At 46.9% G+C, this 18320-nt stretch overlaps 1 protein-coding gene across 2 annotated transcripts in view; it reads left to right on the top strand.

Moving 5' to 3' along the window:
- PARP16 (poly(ADP-ribose) polymerase family member 16) overlaps nt 1-18320 on the top strand; it is a 25308-nt gene extending 6988 nt beyond the window's left edge. Inside the window, exons 2-6 of one of the 2 annotated variants that reach the window (XM_061430099.1) lie at nt 8357-8494; nt 10747-10953; nt 13832-14003; nt 15416-15557; nt 16905-18320. In XM_061430099.1, the coding sequence (XP_061286083.1) occupies nt 8357-8494; nt 10747-10953; nt 13832-14003; nt 15416-15557; nt 16905-17040 (795 nt within the window). In that variant the 3' untranslated portion in view covers nt 17041-18320. Of the gene's footprint in view, nt 1-8356; nt 8495-10746; nt 10954-13831; nt 14004-15415; nt 15558-16901 lie in introns of both variants that reach the window. The other variant, XM_061430098.1, reaches the window with a different exon arrangement.

The raw sequence follows: 18320 nt of genomic DNA, 5'->3' as shown, positions 1-18320 counted from the left end.
GAAGCAAGGTTCAATGCTGTAAAGAGCAATATTGCATAGAAACCTGGAATGTCAGGTCCATGAATCAAGGCAAATTGGAAGTGGTCAAACAGGAGATGGCAAGAGTGAACATCGACATTTTAGGAATCAGTGAACTAAAATGGACTGGAATGGGTGAATTTAACTCAGATGACCATTATATCTACTACTGTGGGCAAGAATCCCTTAGAAGAAATGGAGTAGCCCTCACAGTCAACTAAAGAGTCCGAAATGCAGTACTTGGGGGCAATCTCAGAAATGACAGAATGATCTGTGTTCGTTTCCAAGGCAAACCATTCAATATCACAGCAATCCAAGTCTATGCCCCAACCAGTAATGCTGAAGAAGGTGAAGTTGAATGTTTCGATGAAGACTGACAAGACCTTCTAGAACTCATGCCCCAAAAAGATGTCCTTTTCATTACAGGAGACCGGAATGCAAAAGTAGGAACTCAAGAGCTACCTGGAGTAACAGGCAAATTTGACCTTGGAGTACAAAATTAAGCAGGGCAAAGGCTAACAGTTTTGCCAAGAGAACAAACATCCTTTTCCAACAACACAAGAGAAGATTCTACACGTGGACATCACCAGATGGTCAATGCTGAAATCAGTTTGATTATGTTCTTTGCAGTTAAAGGTGGAGAAGCTCTATACAGTCAGCAAAAGCAAGACCAGGAGCTGACTGTGACTCAGATCATGAACTCCTTATTGCAAAATTCAGACTTAAATTGAAGAAAGTAAGGAAAACCACTAGGCATGCCTAAACCATTTAGGCATGACCTGAATCAAATCCCTTATGATTATACAGTGGATATGACAAACAGATACCAGAGATTAGATCTGATAGTCTCTGCCTGGAGAACTATGGATGGAGGTTCATGACATTGTACAGGAGGCAGTGATCAAGACCATCCCCAAGAAAAAGAAATGCAAAAAAGGCAAAATGGTTGTCTTAGGCGGCCTTACAAATAGCTGAGAAAAGAAGAGAAGGTAAAGGCAAAGGAGAAAAGGAAAGATATACTCATTTGAATGCAGAGTCCCAAAGACTAGCAAGGAGAGATAAGAAAGCCTTCCTCAGCGATCACTGCAAAGAAATAGAGGAAAACAATAGGATGGGAAAGACCAGAGATCTCTTCAAGAAAATTAGAGATACCAAGGGACCATTTCATGCAAAGATGGACACAATTAAGGACAGAAATGGTATGGACCTAACAGAAACAGAAGATATTAAGAAGAGGTGGCGAGAATACTTAGAAGAACTGCACAAAAAAGATCTTCATGACCCAGATATTCATGATGGTGTGATCACTCACCTAGAGCCAGACATACTGGAATGAGAAGTCAAGTGGGCCCTAGGAAGCATCACTATGAACAAAGCTAGTGGAGGTGATGGAATTCCACTTGAGCTGTTACACATCCTGAAAGATGATGCTGTGAAAGTGCTGCACTCAATATGCCAGCAAGTTTGGAAAACTCAGCAGTGGCCATGGGACTGGAAAAGGCCAGTTTTCATTCTATTCCCAAAGAAAGGCAATGCCAAAGAATGTTCAAACTACTGCACAATTGCACTCATCTCACACGTGAGCAAAGTAATGCTCAAAATTCTCAAGCCTGGCTTCAACAGTACATGAACTGTGAACTTCCGGATGTTCAAGCTGCATTTAGAAAAAGCAGAGAAACCAGAGATCAGATTGCCAACATCTGTTGGATCATTGAAAAAGCAAGAGAGTTCCAGAAAAACTTCTGTTTTATTAACTATGCCAAAGCCTTTGACTGTGTGAATCACAACAAACTGGAAATTTCTTTAAGAGATGGGAATACCAGACCACCTTACCTGCCTCCTGAGAAATCTGTATGTAGGTTAAGAAGCAGGAGTTAGAACTGAACTTGGAACAAGAGACTGGTTCCAAATAAGAAAAGGAATACATCGAAGCTGTATGCTGTCACCCTGCTTATTTAACTTAAACATGCTGAGTACATCATGTGAAATGCCAGGCTGGATGAAGCACAAGCTGGAATCAAGATTGCCAGGAGAAATGTCAATAACCTCAGATACACAGATGACACCACCCTTATGGCAGAAAGTGAAGAACTAAAGAGCCTCTTGATGAAAATGAAAGAGGAGAGTGAAAAAGTTGGCTTAAAATTCAGTGTTCAGAAAATTAAGGTCATGGCATTCGGTCCCATCATTTCATGGCAAATAGTTGGGGAAACAACGGAAACCATGACAGACTTTATTTTGGGGGGGCTCCAAAATCACTGCAGGTGGTGACTGCAGCCATGAAATTAAAAGATGCTTGCCCTTTGGAAGAAAGGCTATGACCAACCTAGAGAGCATATTAAAAAGCAAAGACATTACTTTGCCAGCAAAGGTCCATCTAGTCAAAGCTATGTTTTTTCCAGTAGTCATGTATGGATGTGAGAGTTAGACCATAAAGAAAGCTGAGTGCTAAAGAATTGATGCTTTTGAACTGTGATGTTGGAGAAGACTCTTGAGTCTCTTGGACTGCAAGGAGATCCAACCAGTCCATCCTAAAGGAGATCAGTGCTGAATATTCATTGGAAGGACTGATGCTACAGCTGAAACTCCAATACTTTGGCCACCTGATGCGAAGAAGTCACTCATTAGAAAAGACCCTGATGCTGGGAAAGATTGAAGGCAGGAGGAGAAGGGGATGAGAGAGGATGAGATGGTTGGAGGCATCGATGGACATGAGTTGAAGCAAGCTCCGGGAGTTGGTGATGGACAAGGAAGCCTGGCATGCTGCAGTCCCTGGGGTCGCAAAGAGATGGAGATGACTGAGTGACTGAACTGAACTTTCCCGATTTGGAAACAGTCTCTAGTTCCATGTCCAGTTCTAACTGTTGCTTCTTACCTGCATACAGATTTCTCATGTGGCAGGTAAGGTTGTCTGTTACTCCTGTGTCTTTAAGAATTTTCCAGTTTGTTGTGATCCACACAGGCAAAGGCTTTGGTGTAGTCAATAAAGCATAAGTAGATGTTTTTCTGGAACTGTCTTTCTTTTTCTATGATCCAATGGACGTTGGCAATTTGATCTCTGGTTCCTTTGCCTTTTCTAAATCCAGCTTGAACATCTGGAGTTTTTTATACCTTAGGTTTTTGCAAGGTGAACCTGTATGTAGCTGTGCTGTCTTATCTTTCCTGCCTTCACGGCAGTGGGCCACCCCAATTTTCCAGGTGTCATTCTGTTGTCAGGTCCCTGAGGCTGGTGACCTTGGCTGTACCTTTGGTTCATTTCCTTCCAGCACCTCCACCCACAGCTAGTAATCATGGCCTCAGGCATCTTCTTAGACAAGGTTGTTTTTGTTTTTTTTTTTTTCAGGTGTTCTTTCCTGCTGCCGGCCTTTCTAGGACAACATTGCTTAACATCTAAGCCTGAGTATCCCTGCTTTTCCTGGTGATAAGAATCAACTGTGGCAACTTCTGTAAACACAGTGTCTTTGGCCATGTCCCAGGAGAGTTTGATCTGGGGTGTTGCCAGGTGTCCACCGAGCTGTGCTGTGCCCCTCCCAACTCCCTCCCTCCCTCCCCCGTCCCAACCCGGACCAAAGCAAGGAGACTGAGTTGTCTCCTCCTAAGGTCATTGGTCCCCTCTCTTTTCTGTTTGTCCCCTGCTCTTGGTTTCTCAGTCACCCAGACCACCTCTTCCTTTCTCAGACCCCTTTGACCACTTAGCAGTGTCCAGTGTTCAGGACTTGCCCAGGCTCTTTCAGCCACTTCTCCAACTGAATCCTTCCTTATTCCTTAGAGCAGGGGCTGCAAAAAGATGGCCTGTGGGATGACAGGTTTTGTTTTTCATCTGTTCTTTTACAAGCAAAAAAAAATGTCTGAGGCTCCACAGCCTGGGTAGAGGTGGCCCTTAGGCAGACAGCAGCTGGAGGTCAGTGGCTGGGCCCTTTGGTAGGCCTCCAGTGCAACACAGTCCTCACTGCTCTTTCCTAGACAACCTCTTTCTCTTTTTCATCACCTGCCTGGCCTTGGGGCGTTTGAGCCCTGGACCATCTTTTGGGAGAGGCACTGTTCCCTTCTCTGCCTCTTTGCCATGCTCTTTCCCACTGGGAATTCTCTTCCTCTCAGAATTCTACACCTTCACTCAAGGTTCCACTCCCACCCTACTTGCTTTGAAAACCCTTCGGTCTGCCTTCCCCTCAGCCCCCATAAATGCCTGCCCTCCTCCTGAACACTTTCCCTTCAATCCAGTTGTTGATAAATGCTTTCTAACGTCACCAACTGTGGTTCCTTACTCTTGTCTAGATGGAGAGTTTGTCTTCCTGACCCCACCCCCCCGACCCCACCCCCCCATCCACACATGACATGCATCTTTCTTCTTAAGCCCTTTAACAGGGCTTAGGCGTAGACAGTAGCTAGCTGTCTTGGCTGTGTTATTCAGGAAACATACCTAGGGCTTCCTAAGCAGCCTCTTAAAGTTCTAGAATTGCTCTCGGAGAAGGCAGTGGCACCCCACTCCAGTACTCTTGCCTGGAGAATCCCATGGACGGAGGAGCCTGGTGGGCTGCAGTCCATGGGGTCGCTAGGAGTAAGACACAACTGAGCAACTTCACTTTCACTTTTCACTTTCATGCATTGGAGAAGGAAATGGCAACCCACTCCACTGTTCTTGCCTGGAGAATCCCAGGGACAGGGGAGCCTGGTGGGCTGCCGTCTATGGGGTCGCACAGAGTCGGACACGACTGAAGCGACTTAGCAGCAGCAGCAGCAGCAGAATTGCTCTTTTGGGCTAAAATAGTCCACTACTAAATTTCTCCATTGATTTGGTAGGAAAGCATCATGGAGAATGAACTTCATGTCTCTGCTTTGCCACTGAACAGCTGTGTGACCCTAGGCAAGGTACTTGAACTCTCCAAGCCTCAGTTTCCTCATTTTTATGTGTGTTTGTATGTATGTACATATATATCTTTTAAAATTAAAAAATTTCTTTTATTGAAGTATTCTTGATTTACAGTATTAAGTTTCAGGTGCATAACACAGGGATTCATAATTGTTAAAGGTTATACTCCCTTTGTGGTTAATATAAAATATTAACTCTTTCCTTCACTGCAGAGTATGTCCTTGCAGCTTGTCTATTTTCACAGAGTAGTTTGTGCTTCGAAACCCCCTACCCCCTTCCTACCCGTCGTCCCTTTGCTCCTCCCACTGATAACCACTAGTTCTCTATATCTGTATTTGTCTGTTTTGTTATATTTACTAGTTTTATTTTTTGATTCCACATATAGGTGGTATCATACAGCATTTGTCTTTCTCTGTCAGACTTATTTCGCTTAGCACAATGCCCTCCAAGTCCATCTGTGTTGTTGCAAATGGGAATAATGCGACAGCAGTGCTCCCCTGTGTGGGCAGGCAGCTGTGGGAAAAGCCTGGGCCTAGCTCAGAGTTGAGAGGGTCTCTCCCACGTCCACAGACTGAACCCCTGAAAGGGGCCTGGCCTAGCTGACAGTCTCTTGTGAGGCCTCCATGACTCGAGCTGGACTGTTGGCGAAGGCTGTGGCTCGCAGGTGGGATCTGAGAGCAGCGATGGGTATGGTCATTCCAATGGGAGGTAAGACTCTGGCATAACAGGTGTGCACCAGGAGTAGGAAAGCGTGCCAGTGGAGATCACGGTGTACCTGAGGGTATGTCATTTGGAATGCATCTTCAGGTACCCTCAGTGGCTCCATGTTGCCTACAGAGCAAAAGTGGAGTCCCCAAGGAGGGTACAGCGTCCTTCACAGGTTGATCTCAAGTCATCTTCTCACTCCTGTTCCTCCTGGTGACGCTTCCGCCACACTCTTAAGCTGTAGCCACACTGAACATCATTAATTGTCATCATTGCAGTTAATGATGACAACACTCTCGGCAGCCCCACTAACTTACTGCCTTCTTACTGCTCTAAGCACAGTACTAGTTTAACTTGGTTAACCTTTGGCAGAAGCTTCAGAAGTGGCTAATTTCATTCCAATTATATGTTTGAGGAAACTGAAACACAGGAAGTTAACTCCCCCAGGTCATACAACTAGTAAGGGGTGGGCCCAGATTTGGACCTGAGCCACCCGGGAAAAGAGCTTGCGGTTAACTTCCCTTGTTGCCCTCGATGCCCCTGACTACAGGCGGCACTGCCGTGCTGCTTGCGCCTTTGCCTGTCAGGCCCGTCACACAGCACTCCCCTTCAAAGCCTTTTCTGACCGCTCCCTCTTCTCCCAGCACCTACCCAACAGGAGTCTCTCTTGTTCCCCTTTGTAGTTTGTACCCCTCTTTGTTATGACAGTGAATAGTTGTAAGTCATGATTATTTCTCTTTCTGCTTCCCTACTGTGTAGCATCAATTCTTGTGGAGCATCTACACATCCCTGTTTTTAAATTGGATCCGCACTGATGGCCCACAAAGCATACAGATTTAGTTTTATCAGAAACCTGAGTCTGTTGATTGCATCTTTAGAAACAGAGATGGGAATAAAACAACTCTGAAATGTTACAGGGTTAGGGAATAAACCCCCCAAGGTTTGCAACTGTGAACGAGCTAGAAACAGAGGAAAGAACTGCTGGTATTCATGAAGTACCAACTACATCCCTAGGAAAGGTATGTGTTGTCCAGGGAGAAATACAAATTAGAAGAAAAGAAATGGACATACACTGTATAGACCAGGCGCTGAGATTCTGTTACCTTCTTTGATCTTCCTGACAACCCACGTGGAGATAGATAGTGGGGTTCGCATGTTAGAGAGGAGATCGAGGCTCAGCCAGGTCTAGTGGCGGAGCCAGGTCTAAGGAGTAGGGATTCAACCTGAGATCCATCTTTTCTTTCCTCTACATCCAGGGAAACAGAACTTGGAAAACACAGGACAGTCCTTGGTCTTGGGGAGTCCTGGCTAATTTGGAGAGACAGTACTGGGGCTGAGTGCTTTAGGGGTTTGGAGGAGAGGGGTTGCCTGGGTTGGTAGAGTTGAGGGAAGGGGCATTCCAGGGGACTGAGTGAGCAAAGCTTGGAGGGAGTATGTTCACAGGTGGCACCAGTCTGCAGTGGTGTTTTAAATCCCATTCTGGAGAGATTTGGCTTCTAGTCAGTTCTAATTTCTGAGCAAAAGCTACAGATACCTCTCTGCTAGTCTAGGTTCCCCAGTCGCTTATCAGAAATCCTGGCACCGAATCTGTTGTGAAATTCAGATTCTGCCTGATTTTACAGAGGCAATATTGTCCACCTCACACACCAGGTACTAGCTTATATCAGAAGGCTCTGGGATGGATCACAGCTCACAACAGGCATTCCATTTCTGCAGAAGTCCTTGTTGTGCTCCACACAGAGGTCCAGGAGCTGGTCTTTGCCCTCAAGTGTGACAACTCAGGTGTTAAGGAGATGAGATTCACATGGAGTGACTGCAGGAACTGCTCTGGTCTAATGAAGCCCCATGCTCCACGGAGGCTGGCCCCTCTAGTAACAATATCATAAACATAACTACCAGGGTCCTCACAAAACGTCACCACACTCAGGGAAACCCCAACCATGGATTCCCCACTCACAGTTTCTTCCAGTCCAGCTGCAGTTACCATTTGGGTTGTAGTTACCATAAGCAGTGTTGCTTAGTTATGTATGTAATTGCTATATTTCTTTTATCTGATCTCCAGGGGAACAGGTGGATAGGAAATTAACTCATGCTGAAGGGAAAAGGCGTTGTTAACCCTTTACCCACAGTATATACTGTGTATTTGGTAACATCTCCAGCAGGGTGCATCCCATAATCTGGTATTGAAAGTCCTGTAGAAAAAGACATTGTGTTAATAGTAACACAAAATGAGATAATTCGATGAAATGAACTTCACATCTGCTCAGGTTAAGTTTTTTAAAAATTTTATTTATCTCTTTATTCTTGGCTGTGCTGCATGGGCTTTTCTCTAGTTGCGGTGCTCGAGCTCCTCGTTACTGTGACTTTTCTTGTCGTGGAGCACGGGCTCCAGGCTGTGTGAGGCAGTATTTGCAGGTCCCCGCTCTAGAGCACAGGCTTGGTGGTTGTGGCTTAGTTGCTCAGTGGCATTGGTATCTTCCGGACCAAGGATCGAACCCAAGTCTCCTACATTGGCAGGTGAATTCTTTATCACTGAGCCACTAGGGAAGCCCTTCAGGTTAGGTTTTGTACCAGTTGAGTTACATATAACCTTCCAGTGTTCAGAGCGTTAGGAGTTGGGCAGTATTTGGAAAGGCATTTTGCCCTCTTAAGAAATTCCTTGGACCATGAAAGAAGTGCAAGTTGCCTGCCTTACCACTAGAGGGCACCTGGTTACTATCATTTTTCCCCAGGATCCTTACTAACAGAAGTTTTCCTCTTCAGCTTGCAGATGCCAGCAAGTTACCTAACCTGAAAGAACTTCTCCAGTCCTCAGGAGAAAAAGACCCATGGGCCTGGGACCTGATGAGCTGGATTTTATCGTCAAAGGTCCTGACAATCCACAGTGCAGGGAAGTCAGAGGTGAGACTTTGGTGTATAGGATCACAGATTCCTGGGCCTGGAGAGCTGTGGGACTTCTTTGTGCACCAGTGTGACCTGGGCAGCTTGTTGAAAATGTAGATTCCTGGACCGTATCCCCAGAGATTCTGATTCTGTGTCTAGAATGGGGCCCAGGAGTTTGCATATTGGCAGGGCAAAGCTGTGTTCTCCCTCCTTACTAGCTGTGCGACACTGAGCAGGTTACTGGGTGCATTTCGGTACCTGGGTTTTCATTCTGTAAAATGGGAATAATAATAGTATACTTCTATCAGTGAACTGGCTCTGGGAATTAAATGAATTTTCTCACTTAGAATAATGCCTAAGGACACATGCTAAGGGCTCAGAAAATGTTGGCTATCACAAGCACCCCAGACATTTCTAACAAGGTGGGGGGGATCCTTGACCACAGCTTAAAAGATTCCCGCTCTCAGGAAGCAACGAGGCAGACTGAAGTGGTGGATATCCTCAGGCTGGGTTCAGATCCCGTCTATTATTTAGTCTTCTGTGCCCTATTTGTAAAATGAGAATTTTACAATTCAGAAGGGAGGTATGGCAGAATGTGTCACCCCAAGTATAGTTTCTGGCACAGGGCAGACCCTCTGTAATTTGGCTTCCCTTGCCTGGCTAGGATCTTACAGGGACAGGCTGGGATGACAAGGGTCAAAGTGTAGACTGACAGATCGCTGATCTGGTGTTCTTACCTCTAAGTAGTAACAGGGGTTTGTCTATACCATTCTTCACTTAATAATTTTTAATTTAAAAGCATTTGATTTTATAAGTTCCTGCTAAAGACAAAAATCCTCCTTACGTGGCCTAGAATTTGGTATCTGTTTCTGGTGTCTAGGGACATCCCCCACCCATGTTGGGTGGTAAGAAAACATCAACATCCTGGAGTGGAAGTCAGGATACCTGTGTTCAGGTCCAGGCTGGGCTGCTAACTCCTGGGTTATGTTCTTTGGGTTTCACTTTCGTCATCTGTTAAATTTAGATTTACTCCTTCCTCATCAGGCGTTTACTGGCTGTTGGGTATTATAGGCAAAGTAGATAAGTAATTGCTTCTTGATGTTTGATTATAGAGCAGTTAAATTCCATTAAAATATGAAGTGTTGGGATCCAGGATTATCAACTTTTTATTTATCATGCCCAAGTAAGGACATTAGTCTACCGCATATCATTTTACAAAAGGATGTTTTAATATGAAAAAGGGAGGATGGCCCTGACCTCCGGCTAAAAGGATAGTTCTTTTAAAGAAGGGCTCATGGCAACCTTACATCAGTGTAAATATATCTGTGAAATTGCCCTTATTTTTGTCATTTAATCATAACCCAGAGAAAACTTTACTACAGACTGACTTTGGTCTGGGATGTACTGTTGGAAAATTACAGAAATGATGCGGTCTCTGCCCTGAAGAGCATTATTACTCCTTAGGAAGGAGTTCATCCTTGCATATCAGTTGACCTCTGCTGCATCACAAACCATCCCCAAAATCTACTGGCTTGCAACAACACAGACTGCTTCTCACGATTCTCTGGGTTGGTCGGGTGGTTCTCCTGAACAGAGCTGGCTCACGCGGGGCTGTCCTAGGGTAACCTCACTTAAGCGTATGGGGCTTCAGCTATCCCAGCTTGAAGGCTGCTGTGGCTGGTGCCTGCTTCTACAAAGCTGTCATCCTGTAGAGGGTTTGCAGGGCTTGTGAAGGGTTCCCAGCAGCAGACAAGGGAAAGGGAAGCTCTTTTCAAGTCTCTGCCGTATGCTTACCAAGGTCCCATTAGCCAAGAGAAGTGAAGATTTAAGGGGTGGAGAAATTGATTCCATCTCCCTATGAAATCTTGGTGGAATTCCACCTGCAAAGTCACGTTGCAGAAAGGTGAATGGACAGGGATGGGAGGAAAAATCTGTGGCCAGTTTTGTAATTTATCACACCTTTCTAGCTCCTGATAGTATTGTAAAGATGGAATGCAGGAAATAAATGTGAAAGTGTAATGAAAATTAGATGTGATCTTTAGTTAGAAGGTACAATTCATGCTTCTTAGTTAACTGACTGTAGGGGAAAACACCATTAGAGGAAAGCAGTCTTGAGCTGTAGGCTCTGAACTTGTTTATAAACTGATGTTTTTATTCCTGTGAAACCAGTTGTTCTCATGAGCAGAGCCCATAGGAGCTAAGCCCAAGGCTTTAGGAGGCCATTTTACCAGCTTCCCAAATAAAACTCCGACTTCCTGCATGTTTTCAAGTTTGAAAAGATCCAAAAGCTGACTGGTACCCCTCACACGCCTGTCCCCGTGCCGGACTTCCTGTTTGAAATCGAGTACTCCGACCCAGCCAATGCCAAATTTTACGAGACCAAAGGAGAACGCGACCTCATCTACGCCTTCCACGGGAGCCGCCTAGAGAACTTCCATTCCATCATCCACAATGGCCTGCACTGCCACCTGAACAAGGTGGGGCCCGAGGCTGCTGACGTCAGGGGCACTGACGGGGGTGGCCAGAGCTGGTGAACGTGGGGGTGGGTGGTTCACCAACGTCTTGCCCCTCAAAGTGTGGTCTGTTGACCAGCAGCCTCACCTAGGAGCCTGTGAAATGCAGAATCCTTGGCTCACCAGACCTGAGTCAGAACCTGCATTTTAACAAGGTCTCCAGGGGATTCCTCTACTGATGAAAGTTTGAGAAGTGTCGCTTTAAAGATGGTTCTCAGTCTTGGCTGCGCATTTAGAATCGCTTGGAGGAGCTATTAAGAGTCTGGATGCCTGGCTACGTCCCCAGCCAGTTAAGTCAGAATCTCTGGGAGTGGGGCCTGGGCATCAGTGTGCTTCCAGAGCCCCCCAGGTGATGCTACTGTATGGCCAACCTGGTCTTCCCAGCATGATCCCTGGACCACATCACTGGGAGCTTGTTGAACACATGGAATCTCAGGCCCATCCAGACCCCATCATATGAGAAATCACAATTTAGTAGACTCCCAAGTGATTCATATGCATGTTGAAGTTTGAGAAGTACTTGCCTCAGGGACCCTCCGAGAGTCAGTCATTGAGGAAATTGAGAGGAGCTCCCTCCTTGAGCTCCCCCGCACCTCTTTTTTTGGGGGGGGGGCCTGTGCTGGGTCATCGTTGCTGCACATGGGCTTTCTCTAGCTGGGGCAGGCGGGGCCCACTCTTCATTGGGGTGTGCAGGCTTGATTGCCCCACGCCATGTGGAATCTTCCCAGCCCAGGGATCAAACATGTGTCCCCTTCATTGGCAGGCAGACTCTAACCACTGTACCATGAGGGAAGTCCCTTTCTTCCCTTTTTTTAAATGGGCAAATTTACTTAACCTCTCAGAGCCTCGGGGTCCTCATCTGTAAAGTAGGATGCCGTTCCCCACCTTCTGGTGTCCTGACAGGACTGAAACACTTCACATATGCAAAGGGCTGTCCTGTACTTACCCACTAAGGAAGCAGTGGCTTCTTTTAGAGGCTGAAGGAGAGGGACTGGGGGGGGGTGGTTGGAGGGCTGCAGCTTCTCCCTCAGTTGTGCCGGCATTGGCCTTGTCTGGGGGCTGGCTCCAGGAGCCGCGGGCTCATTTGTAGCTGACGCAGCTCCGAGGCAGGAGAGACTTTTCCAACACTGCTGCAGCTGGTTATCGCAGTTGAGTTTTGTTGAGGAGGACGGGCTTGTTTACTCTGGCTCTCAGCTTATTATTATGGCCAGGCTACTGGAATCCAGGGGCCCTACACTTCACACTAGAGTGTGTCTGAAGAAGTTGCCTGCTGATTCCAGTCTTGTAACCAAGCCTTTGGTTGGTTGAGGGGTTTGCTGAGGGGTTTGCTGCTTAGAAGCATCTCATCAGAGCCCTTTCGTGAAGTGGATGTTCTTCTGGCCGCCTCTGTTTGGGTTTTCAGTGAGGGGCTTGCTTGAGGGAGCCTGCTTGCCAGCTGAAGCTCTAAGAGTGTCTCCTTGGTAGAGATACTCCCAAGTTTCCTGCTGTTGCGCTCCCCTGTGTGTGGTTCTTGAGTCTAGGGAATTGTGTATACACAGGAGGCATAAGCAGAAGTGGCTGCAGGGTCAGATCAGAGACACTGCCTCCTTGGAGGTCTGTGCTAGCTTTTGAGATAATGGGGACATTGTAAAATGGCCACGCAAAGGCTTGTTTTGTTTCCCCTAAGCTTCGCTTCATTGGTTGAGATTGTGGAAGCTTGGTGCCACTGAATGGGATGTTTCTCAGTTCTCAAGTAGAGGATGTTCACTGAGCTGCGTAAGGCCGTTCAGTCATCTTAAGACACTGACACTGAGGCCCAGAGATGGAATTTGAATGACAGCTTACGTCAAATTCCATGCACTGGTAGCAGTTACTTGGAATGTTGTGTTGAGGAGTCTGAATCAGTATGTATGAGTGCCATGATTGATATTTTTAAGTTGGCATCGTGATTGATTATTGATGTCTACGTGAGCAAAGGATGTGTTTGCTAGGCCTGCTGTGGCCTCAGCATGCAGGTATTTCACCTGAGAGCCTTCTCTTTTACGTGGCATGCTTCCTTGTGGAGGACAGCAAGTTAGCACCTACCACCAGCGATCTGCCTCCTAGAATTTTGGACCTTTTCTTGGTCTGCACCAACACAAAACTTAACCCTGCTTCTCATATAGTTCTGCCTTGTTTGCTTCCAGTGTCTGGTCTGAGAGATTCTTTTCCAAGTAATGACTCGGATCACTGCCCCTAGTCACTGATGTGTGACGGCCCTCTCCCTGCACACAGGGGCATGGCTTTGCTTCTGCAAGCCTGTCAGTGTCACCATGCTTAGTCCAGCCTTGTGGCAGGAATCACTGATTGCCTAAGACACAGGAGCCTGTGGTGGAATACCCGCCCCTCTCTCGTGCCAGGTATTCTGTGTGGCGCTTTACATGCATCGTCTCATTGAACCCCTGCCTATGACCTTGTGAAGAAGAGATTATCATCACCACTTGGTAGTGTAGAAACTGAGGCCCAGGGAATTTATATTACTTGCTATCTCGTTAGAGGGGTAGGCAGGGTTCAAACGTGGATCCGTTTGGGCTCTTAACACCTGTGTTTTTCTTACTCAGCCTTAAGCACTAGAACTACTAGTTTGCCAGGTTAGTCAGCCACGTCCACAATCAGTTAAACTGTGGTCAGATAGGAATGTGTTTTGTAATATCCCTGTGATGGTGTCATGGGATTGTTTGATCTTATGTCTTTTGCTGGGGGAAGGAGAGGCTGGAAGGCTTTGTGTTAACAACTCTACTGAAGAAAGACCTGTTTTGTTTTGCTGCACCCGCTCGGCACTCACCCAGCCCTGTTTGTTTTCTGCTGATCTCCACTGTTCCAGACATCCTTGTTTGGGGAAGGGACCTACCTCACCAGTGACCTGAGCCTGGCCCTCATTTACAGCCCCCATGGCCACGGGTGGCAGCACAGTCTCCTCGGCCCCATCCTTAGCTGCGTGGCTGTGTGTGAGGTCATTGACCATCCAGACGTCAAGTGCCAAACGAAGAAGAAGGGTGAGTAAGCACTTGGCCCTGCCCTGGGCTCCAGGCCTCTGGGTGTCAGGCTTTTGCCTTTGGCCCAGCTGTTGGGTGGAATACCCATTGCATGGCAAGGGATGGCCTGGGTGCAGAGCAGTGTAGGACAGAGCCTGCTATCAGGGAGTGAGCTGTTTTCTTAAGGACTGAACACAAGGTGAACAGGATATCATCTACTACAGGGCAGTAGGTCAGTAGTGCCAGCTGAGGGTGCTGATTACGTCCACGGGATAGCTCAGAGGAGGGGGCAGTCACGGTGGGTCCAAGTGCTCAGGGAAAGCTGGGGTAGAGAAGAGGAAAATGAACATGCAAGGCCAGAGCACAGGCTCCTTGAAGGCAGAAACTGGGTCTCATTCACTCTTGGACACCTAGTGTCAGCAGGGAGCCTGGTACGTACTTGACATTCAGTAAACATTTGCTAAACTGAAGCTAATGATGCATCTCACCCTGTTCCTCCAGGCTGCTCTGGTGTCTGCTGGAGCTCCAGGAGGATGTGAGGGGCAGCTGAGGCCATGGGGGTAAATCCTGGGCTCCCCAGTGAGCTGATGACCAGTGGGCCCCTCAGTCCGCTTTCCTGATCTGTCCCTTAAAGCTCTGCCCCCTGCTGTTTCGTCCTGAAAGGCAGAGAAGTCACAGAACTGTCATTCTAGACTCCAGAGCTGGCCTGTTGGTTCCACTGAGAGAAGGTGAATTGAGAACACTGTTCCTGGCCCCTAATGTAAAACAACTGGAATCCTGAGGAACGGTCCCAGGTCTGACGCCACTCTCCCAAACCAGACAGCACGAATATTCGCTTGTATAATTCTTAGGAAGTCTGCACACCGTGACATTAAACATCAGGACAAGACCTTGTAATGTCTGCTGTCACGAAGCTTCGGCCTGTCGTGGGCTTTTTTGGTTGTTGTTTTTTTGGTTCTTTTTCATACAGCTTTTTCATGTTACTAAAAGGAAAGGTTTTTTGTTTTTTTTAAACAAGTCATGGTATGAAGGGTGGAAGATGACTGTTCTAGGAAGCTCGAATCCAGAATGGTTAATTTAAAATGCCTGTTAAAAGGCTTGTTTCAGGTCAAGTCCTGTTGCTAGCCCCAGATGATTTTTTTTTGTTGTGGCCAGCAATCTGCTGCTTCCCTCTGCTTTCCCCACTCAGTCTTCTTCTTTTTTACCCTCTTGTATCTTTTTTTGTTTTCCTATTCCCTTTTCTCTCTTCCTGGTGGTCTGTCTGTCAGACTCTCCTGTTTTTCAGTCCTGCTTCCTGTACATACACAGGCCATTCCTCTGTCTGCCGGGGCCTCTCCACCCTCAGGACCAGGAGGCTTGACTCGTCTCTACTCATAGTCTGCTTCTGTTATTGTATTTCCCCCTGTAAAGTTGTGCTTTTTCTCCTTATTCAGATTCCAAGGAGATAGATCGCAGGAGAGCGAGAATCAAGCACAGTGAAGGGGGCGACGTCCCTCCAAAGTACTTTGTGGTCACTAATAACCAGCTCTTGCGCGTGAAGTACCTGCTGGTGTACTCGCAGAAGCAGCCCAACAGGTGAGAAGGACGGTTGCTGCACGAAATCCAGGACAGCCAAGGGCTGCGTTCATAGGCGTGGGCTCCTGGTTGTCAGCGGCCCCTCTCCCTCAGCCTAAACCTCAGCTACGTGTAAAATACCTAAAGCATTCTGCTTCATGTAAGGGGTAAGGAGTGAGGAATACGTTGAATAAAATGTGGTCCTGGCCCTAGGGGACTGTATATTCTAGTGAGGAATGGCTTTGTTAACACAAATGACTTGAGGGACTGAATTAAGCCGAACCCTGAAGCCCCTTAGCCACCTAGGCTCTGATCACAAGGCTGAAATCCACTGACTGGGCTGAACTGAGAGGTAGGGTGGGGCCAGGATTGAGCTGGAATTCTGATTCTGTGCTGTCCGGCTCAGTCACTTCCCACAGTGACTCTCAAACCACCACCTGCTCCTTTTTGGACCTGAGATGCTTCATGTTTATCTCTAAAATTAGAGTGTTGAATTCAATAGCAGATGAGGCCATCCTAGCCCATAAGAATCTGAGAGTGGTGATCCCTCACGCTGTTCCAGCAGTGTGTATTTGGGGGTTTGGCAGGGCTCTCTGGGGTTGAGGGTCACTTTGAGATTTTGTTGCATTGTTGGTAGAGTTTCTCATGGGGATGAGCAACAGGTAAGCAGGTTAGACAGGGAAAGGGTTATTGTTAATACTCCCAACTCCTGCTTGTCTATACCAGTGGCTTCAGGATTCAATAAACTAGTAAAATCATCTCCCCTTAAATCTGGGAAATATGTACAGGGTTCCTAAGTTTGGGGGATAGTATCCTGTGGTTTAAAATCATCTGGCTTTTTCTACTTGAAAATTCCATTCCTTTCCCACTCCTTCCTGCAGTGTCTCTGTACTGCACATTTGGATGGCTTAGATCATCTCCCAGTGGGTCAGAGAGGATTTCCCCTGCTCAGAGTGATATCTGTGCATGTCTGAAAGTGAAAAGCCTTGTGCTAAATACCCTGCCACCTGCCGCCATCTGGTCATCTGCCTTAGCGAGGTCATCTATCTAGATACCATAGTCTTGCTTAAGAAAAGACTGGTTATAAAAGGTACAAGAGGAGCTATAAAAGGAGATCAGGATGAGCTCATTGCATAGCTGTCTTTGTACATTTAGAAATTGTTCTGGTGAAAGGCATGTCAGTGCCAGGGCAAACAGCTCCAGATTTTTTGAGCAAAGGAGCACACATGAAGCTTCATTTCATGGCTCACTCAGAGGACGAAATTCATCATTTCATCTTCTCTGAGCCAGAAGTTGTTGCATACCCTTAAAAAAATATTTTTCTCTTTGTTCCAACATTCCCCTACCCCACCCTCGCCGCTGAAGCAGGGCTTCCAGCCAGCTCTCCTGGGTCTCCAGCCATTGGTTTATGGTCATGATCACCCTGTATCTGCTGCTGCTGCTCACAGTGAGTGTCATCAACTCCTCAGCTTTCCAACACTTTTGGAATCGTGCGAAGAGATAATCTTTCTGGGCCTGGTGTGGGGGCCGCCTCGATCACGTGCCTTATGATAACTCGTTCTGTAACTCCTGTGCCCCCCATCCAGCCAGGTCGAGCCTGGGGGCCACTTGGGGACCACAGGACAATTTTCATATGCCATAAATATATCAATTGCCTTTGACGATGTTCTCCGCCACTCTGGTCAACAGAGGGCACTGGCCCCTCTTAGCTTTTGGGGGAGATTTCCTATCTGTTCCTTCCTAACAGTCTTAGGGAGTTGGCTTTTTTGCCAGGGCCAAAGGAGAAAGTCCTGCTGTATTTGAAAACAAAGTGTCCAGGCTGTCTGTGGGGTGTTTACAATTGCTTCTGGTGGACATCGGCCCTTCTCTAACGCCTTCTTGGAAGGCAGAAAGTGTGTAGTGGGGACTATAAATCACTAGGCAGTTGCCTTGTTTTGACTTGAGACACCCAAGAGGAACAGTCCTGTTTCTCATAAAACTCAGTGGGATCATTTTGAATTCCATCAGCCTTTGTATGCGAGTGCAAAACACTTTTCACAGTTTTCTCACATCAACAAACAGTCCTCTGCTACAGCAGTAACCCCTCCACCCAACCGCGGATGAGAAAGGAAGGAGTCAGAGACCTGATAAAAACGATGAGCAACTCAAGTCGTCTTTTTCTAAAAATTACCAATTGCTGATTACAGCCTAAATGGAACCAAATGTTTGTTTTCTGATTTTTTTTTAAATAACTATTTGACAATTTGTTTTTGTGAGTTAAGAGGGGAAATTCCTAAACCTAGAGCACCATTTGGCCAGTGCCCACGGCCTTTCCTGGCCGTGCTTTAGAGAAAAAAGATCTGAGCTGCAGGCTTGCCTCCTGCCCTCGTTCTCACGAAGCTGCCTTGACCGTGGCCCATCAGCCACAAGTGCCGCACTGCAGGCCCTCTGAGGGTGGCCGGCCTTTGAAGCAGTGGCTGGCCTCAGGGTGCCACAGGTGTGTGGGGCCACGCCTCCCTCCCTCCCGGGGCCCACAGGTCTCTGGGACTCAGCCTGAGCTTTAAATGCTCAGGAAAAGCCTCAGGCTGCTCTGAGAGCACTGGTTCTACCTGCTATATTCTCTGCCCCTCCTTCCTGCCCAGTGTCAGCCATCATGGAGCCCTGATTTTGGGGGGAGATTTCTGTAAAGAAGATGGAAAGTCATTTTTCTATAATTTGTGAAGTTGTGAAAAAGCCACTATCATGGTTTCTACATTGAATATTGGAACATTTCAGAAATAATAAAGATATTTTCCTAATTTCCAA

This window comes from Bos javanicus, chromosome 10, assembly GCF_032452875.1.
Source record: "Bos javanicus breed banteng chromosome 10, ARS-OSU_banteng_1.0, whole genome shotgun sequence".
Classification (NCBI taxonomy): Eukaryota; Metazoa; Chordata; class Mammalia; order Artiodactyla; family Bovidae; genus Bos; species Bos javanicus.
The sequence above is the reverse complement of the archived record's forward strand: the minus strand, read 5'-3'. Positions and strand labels throughout refer to the sequence as shown.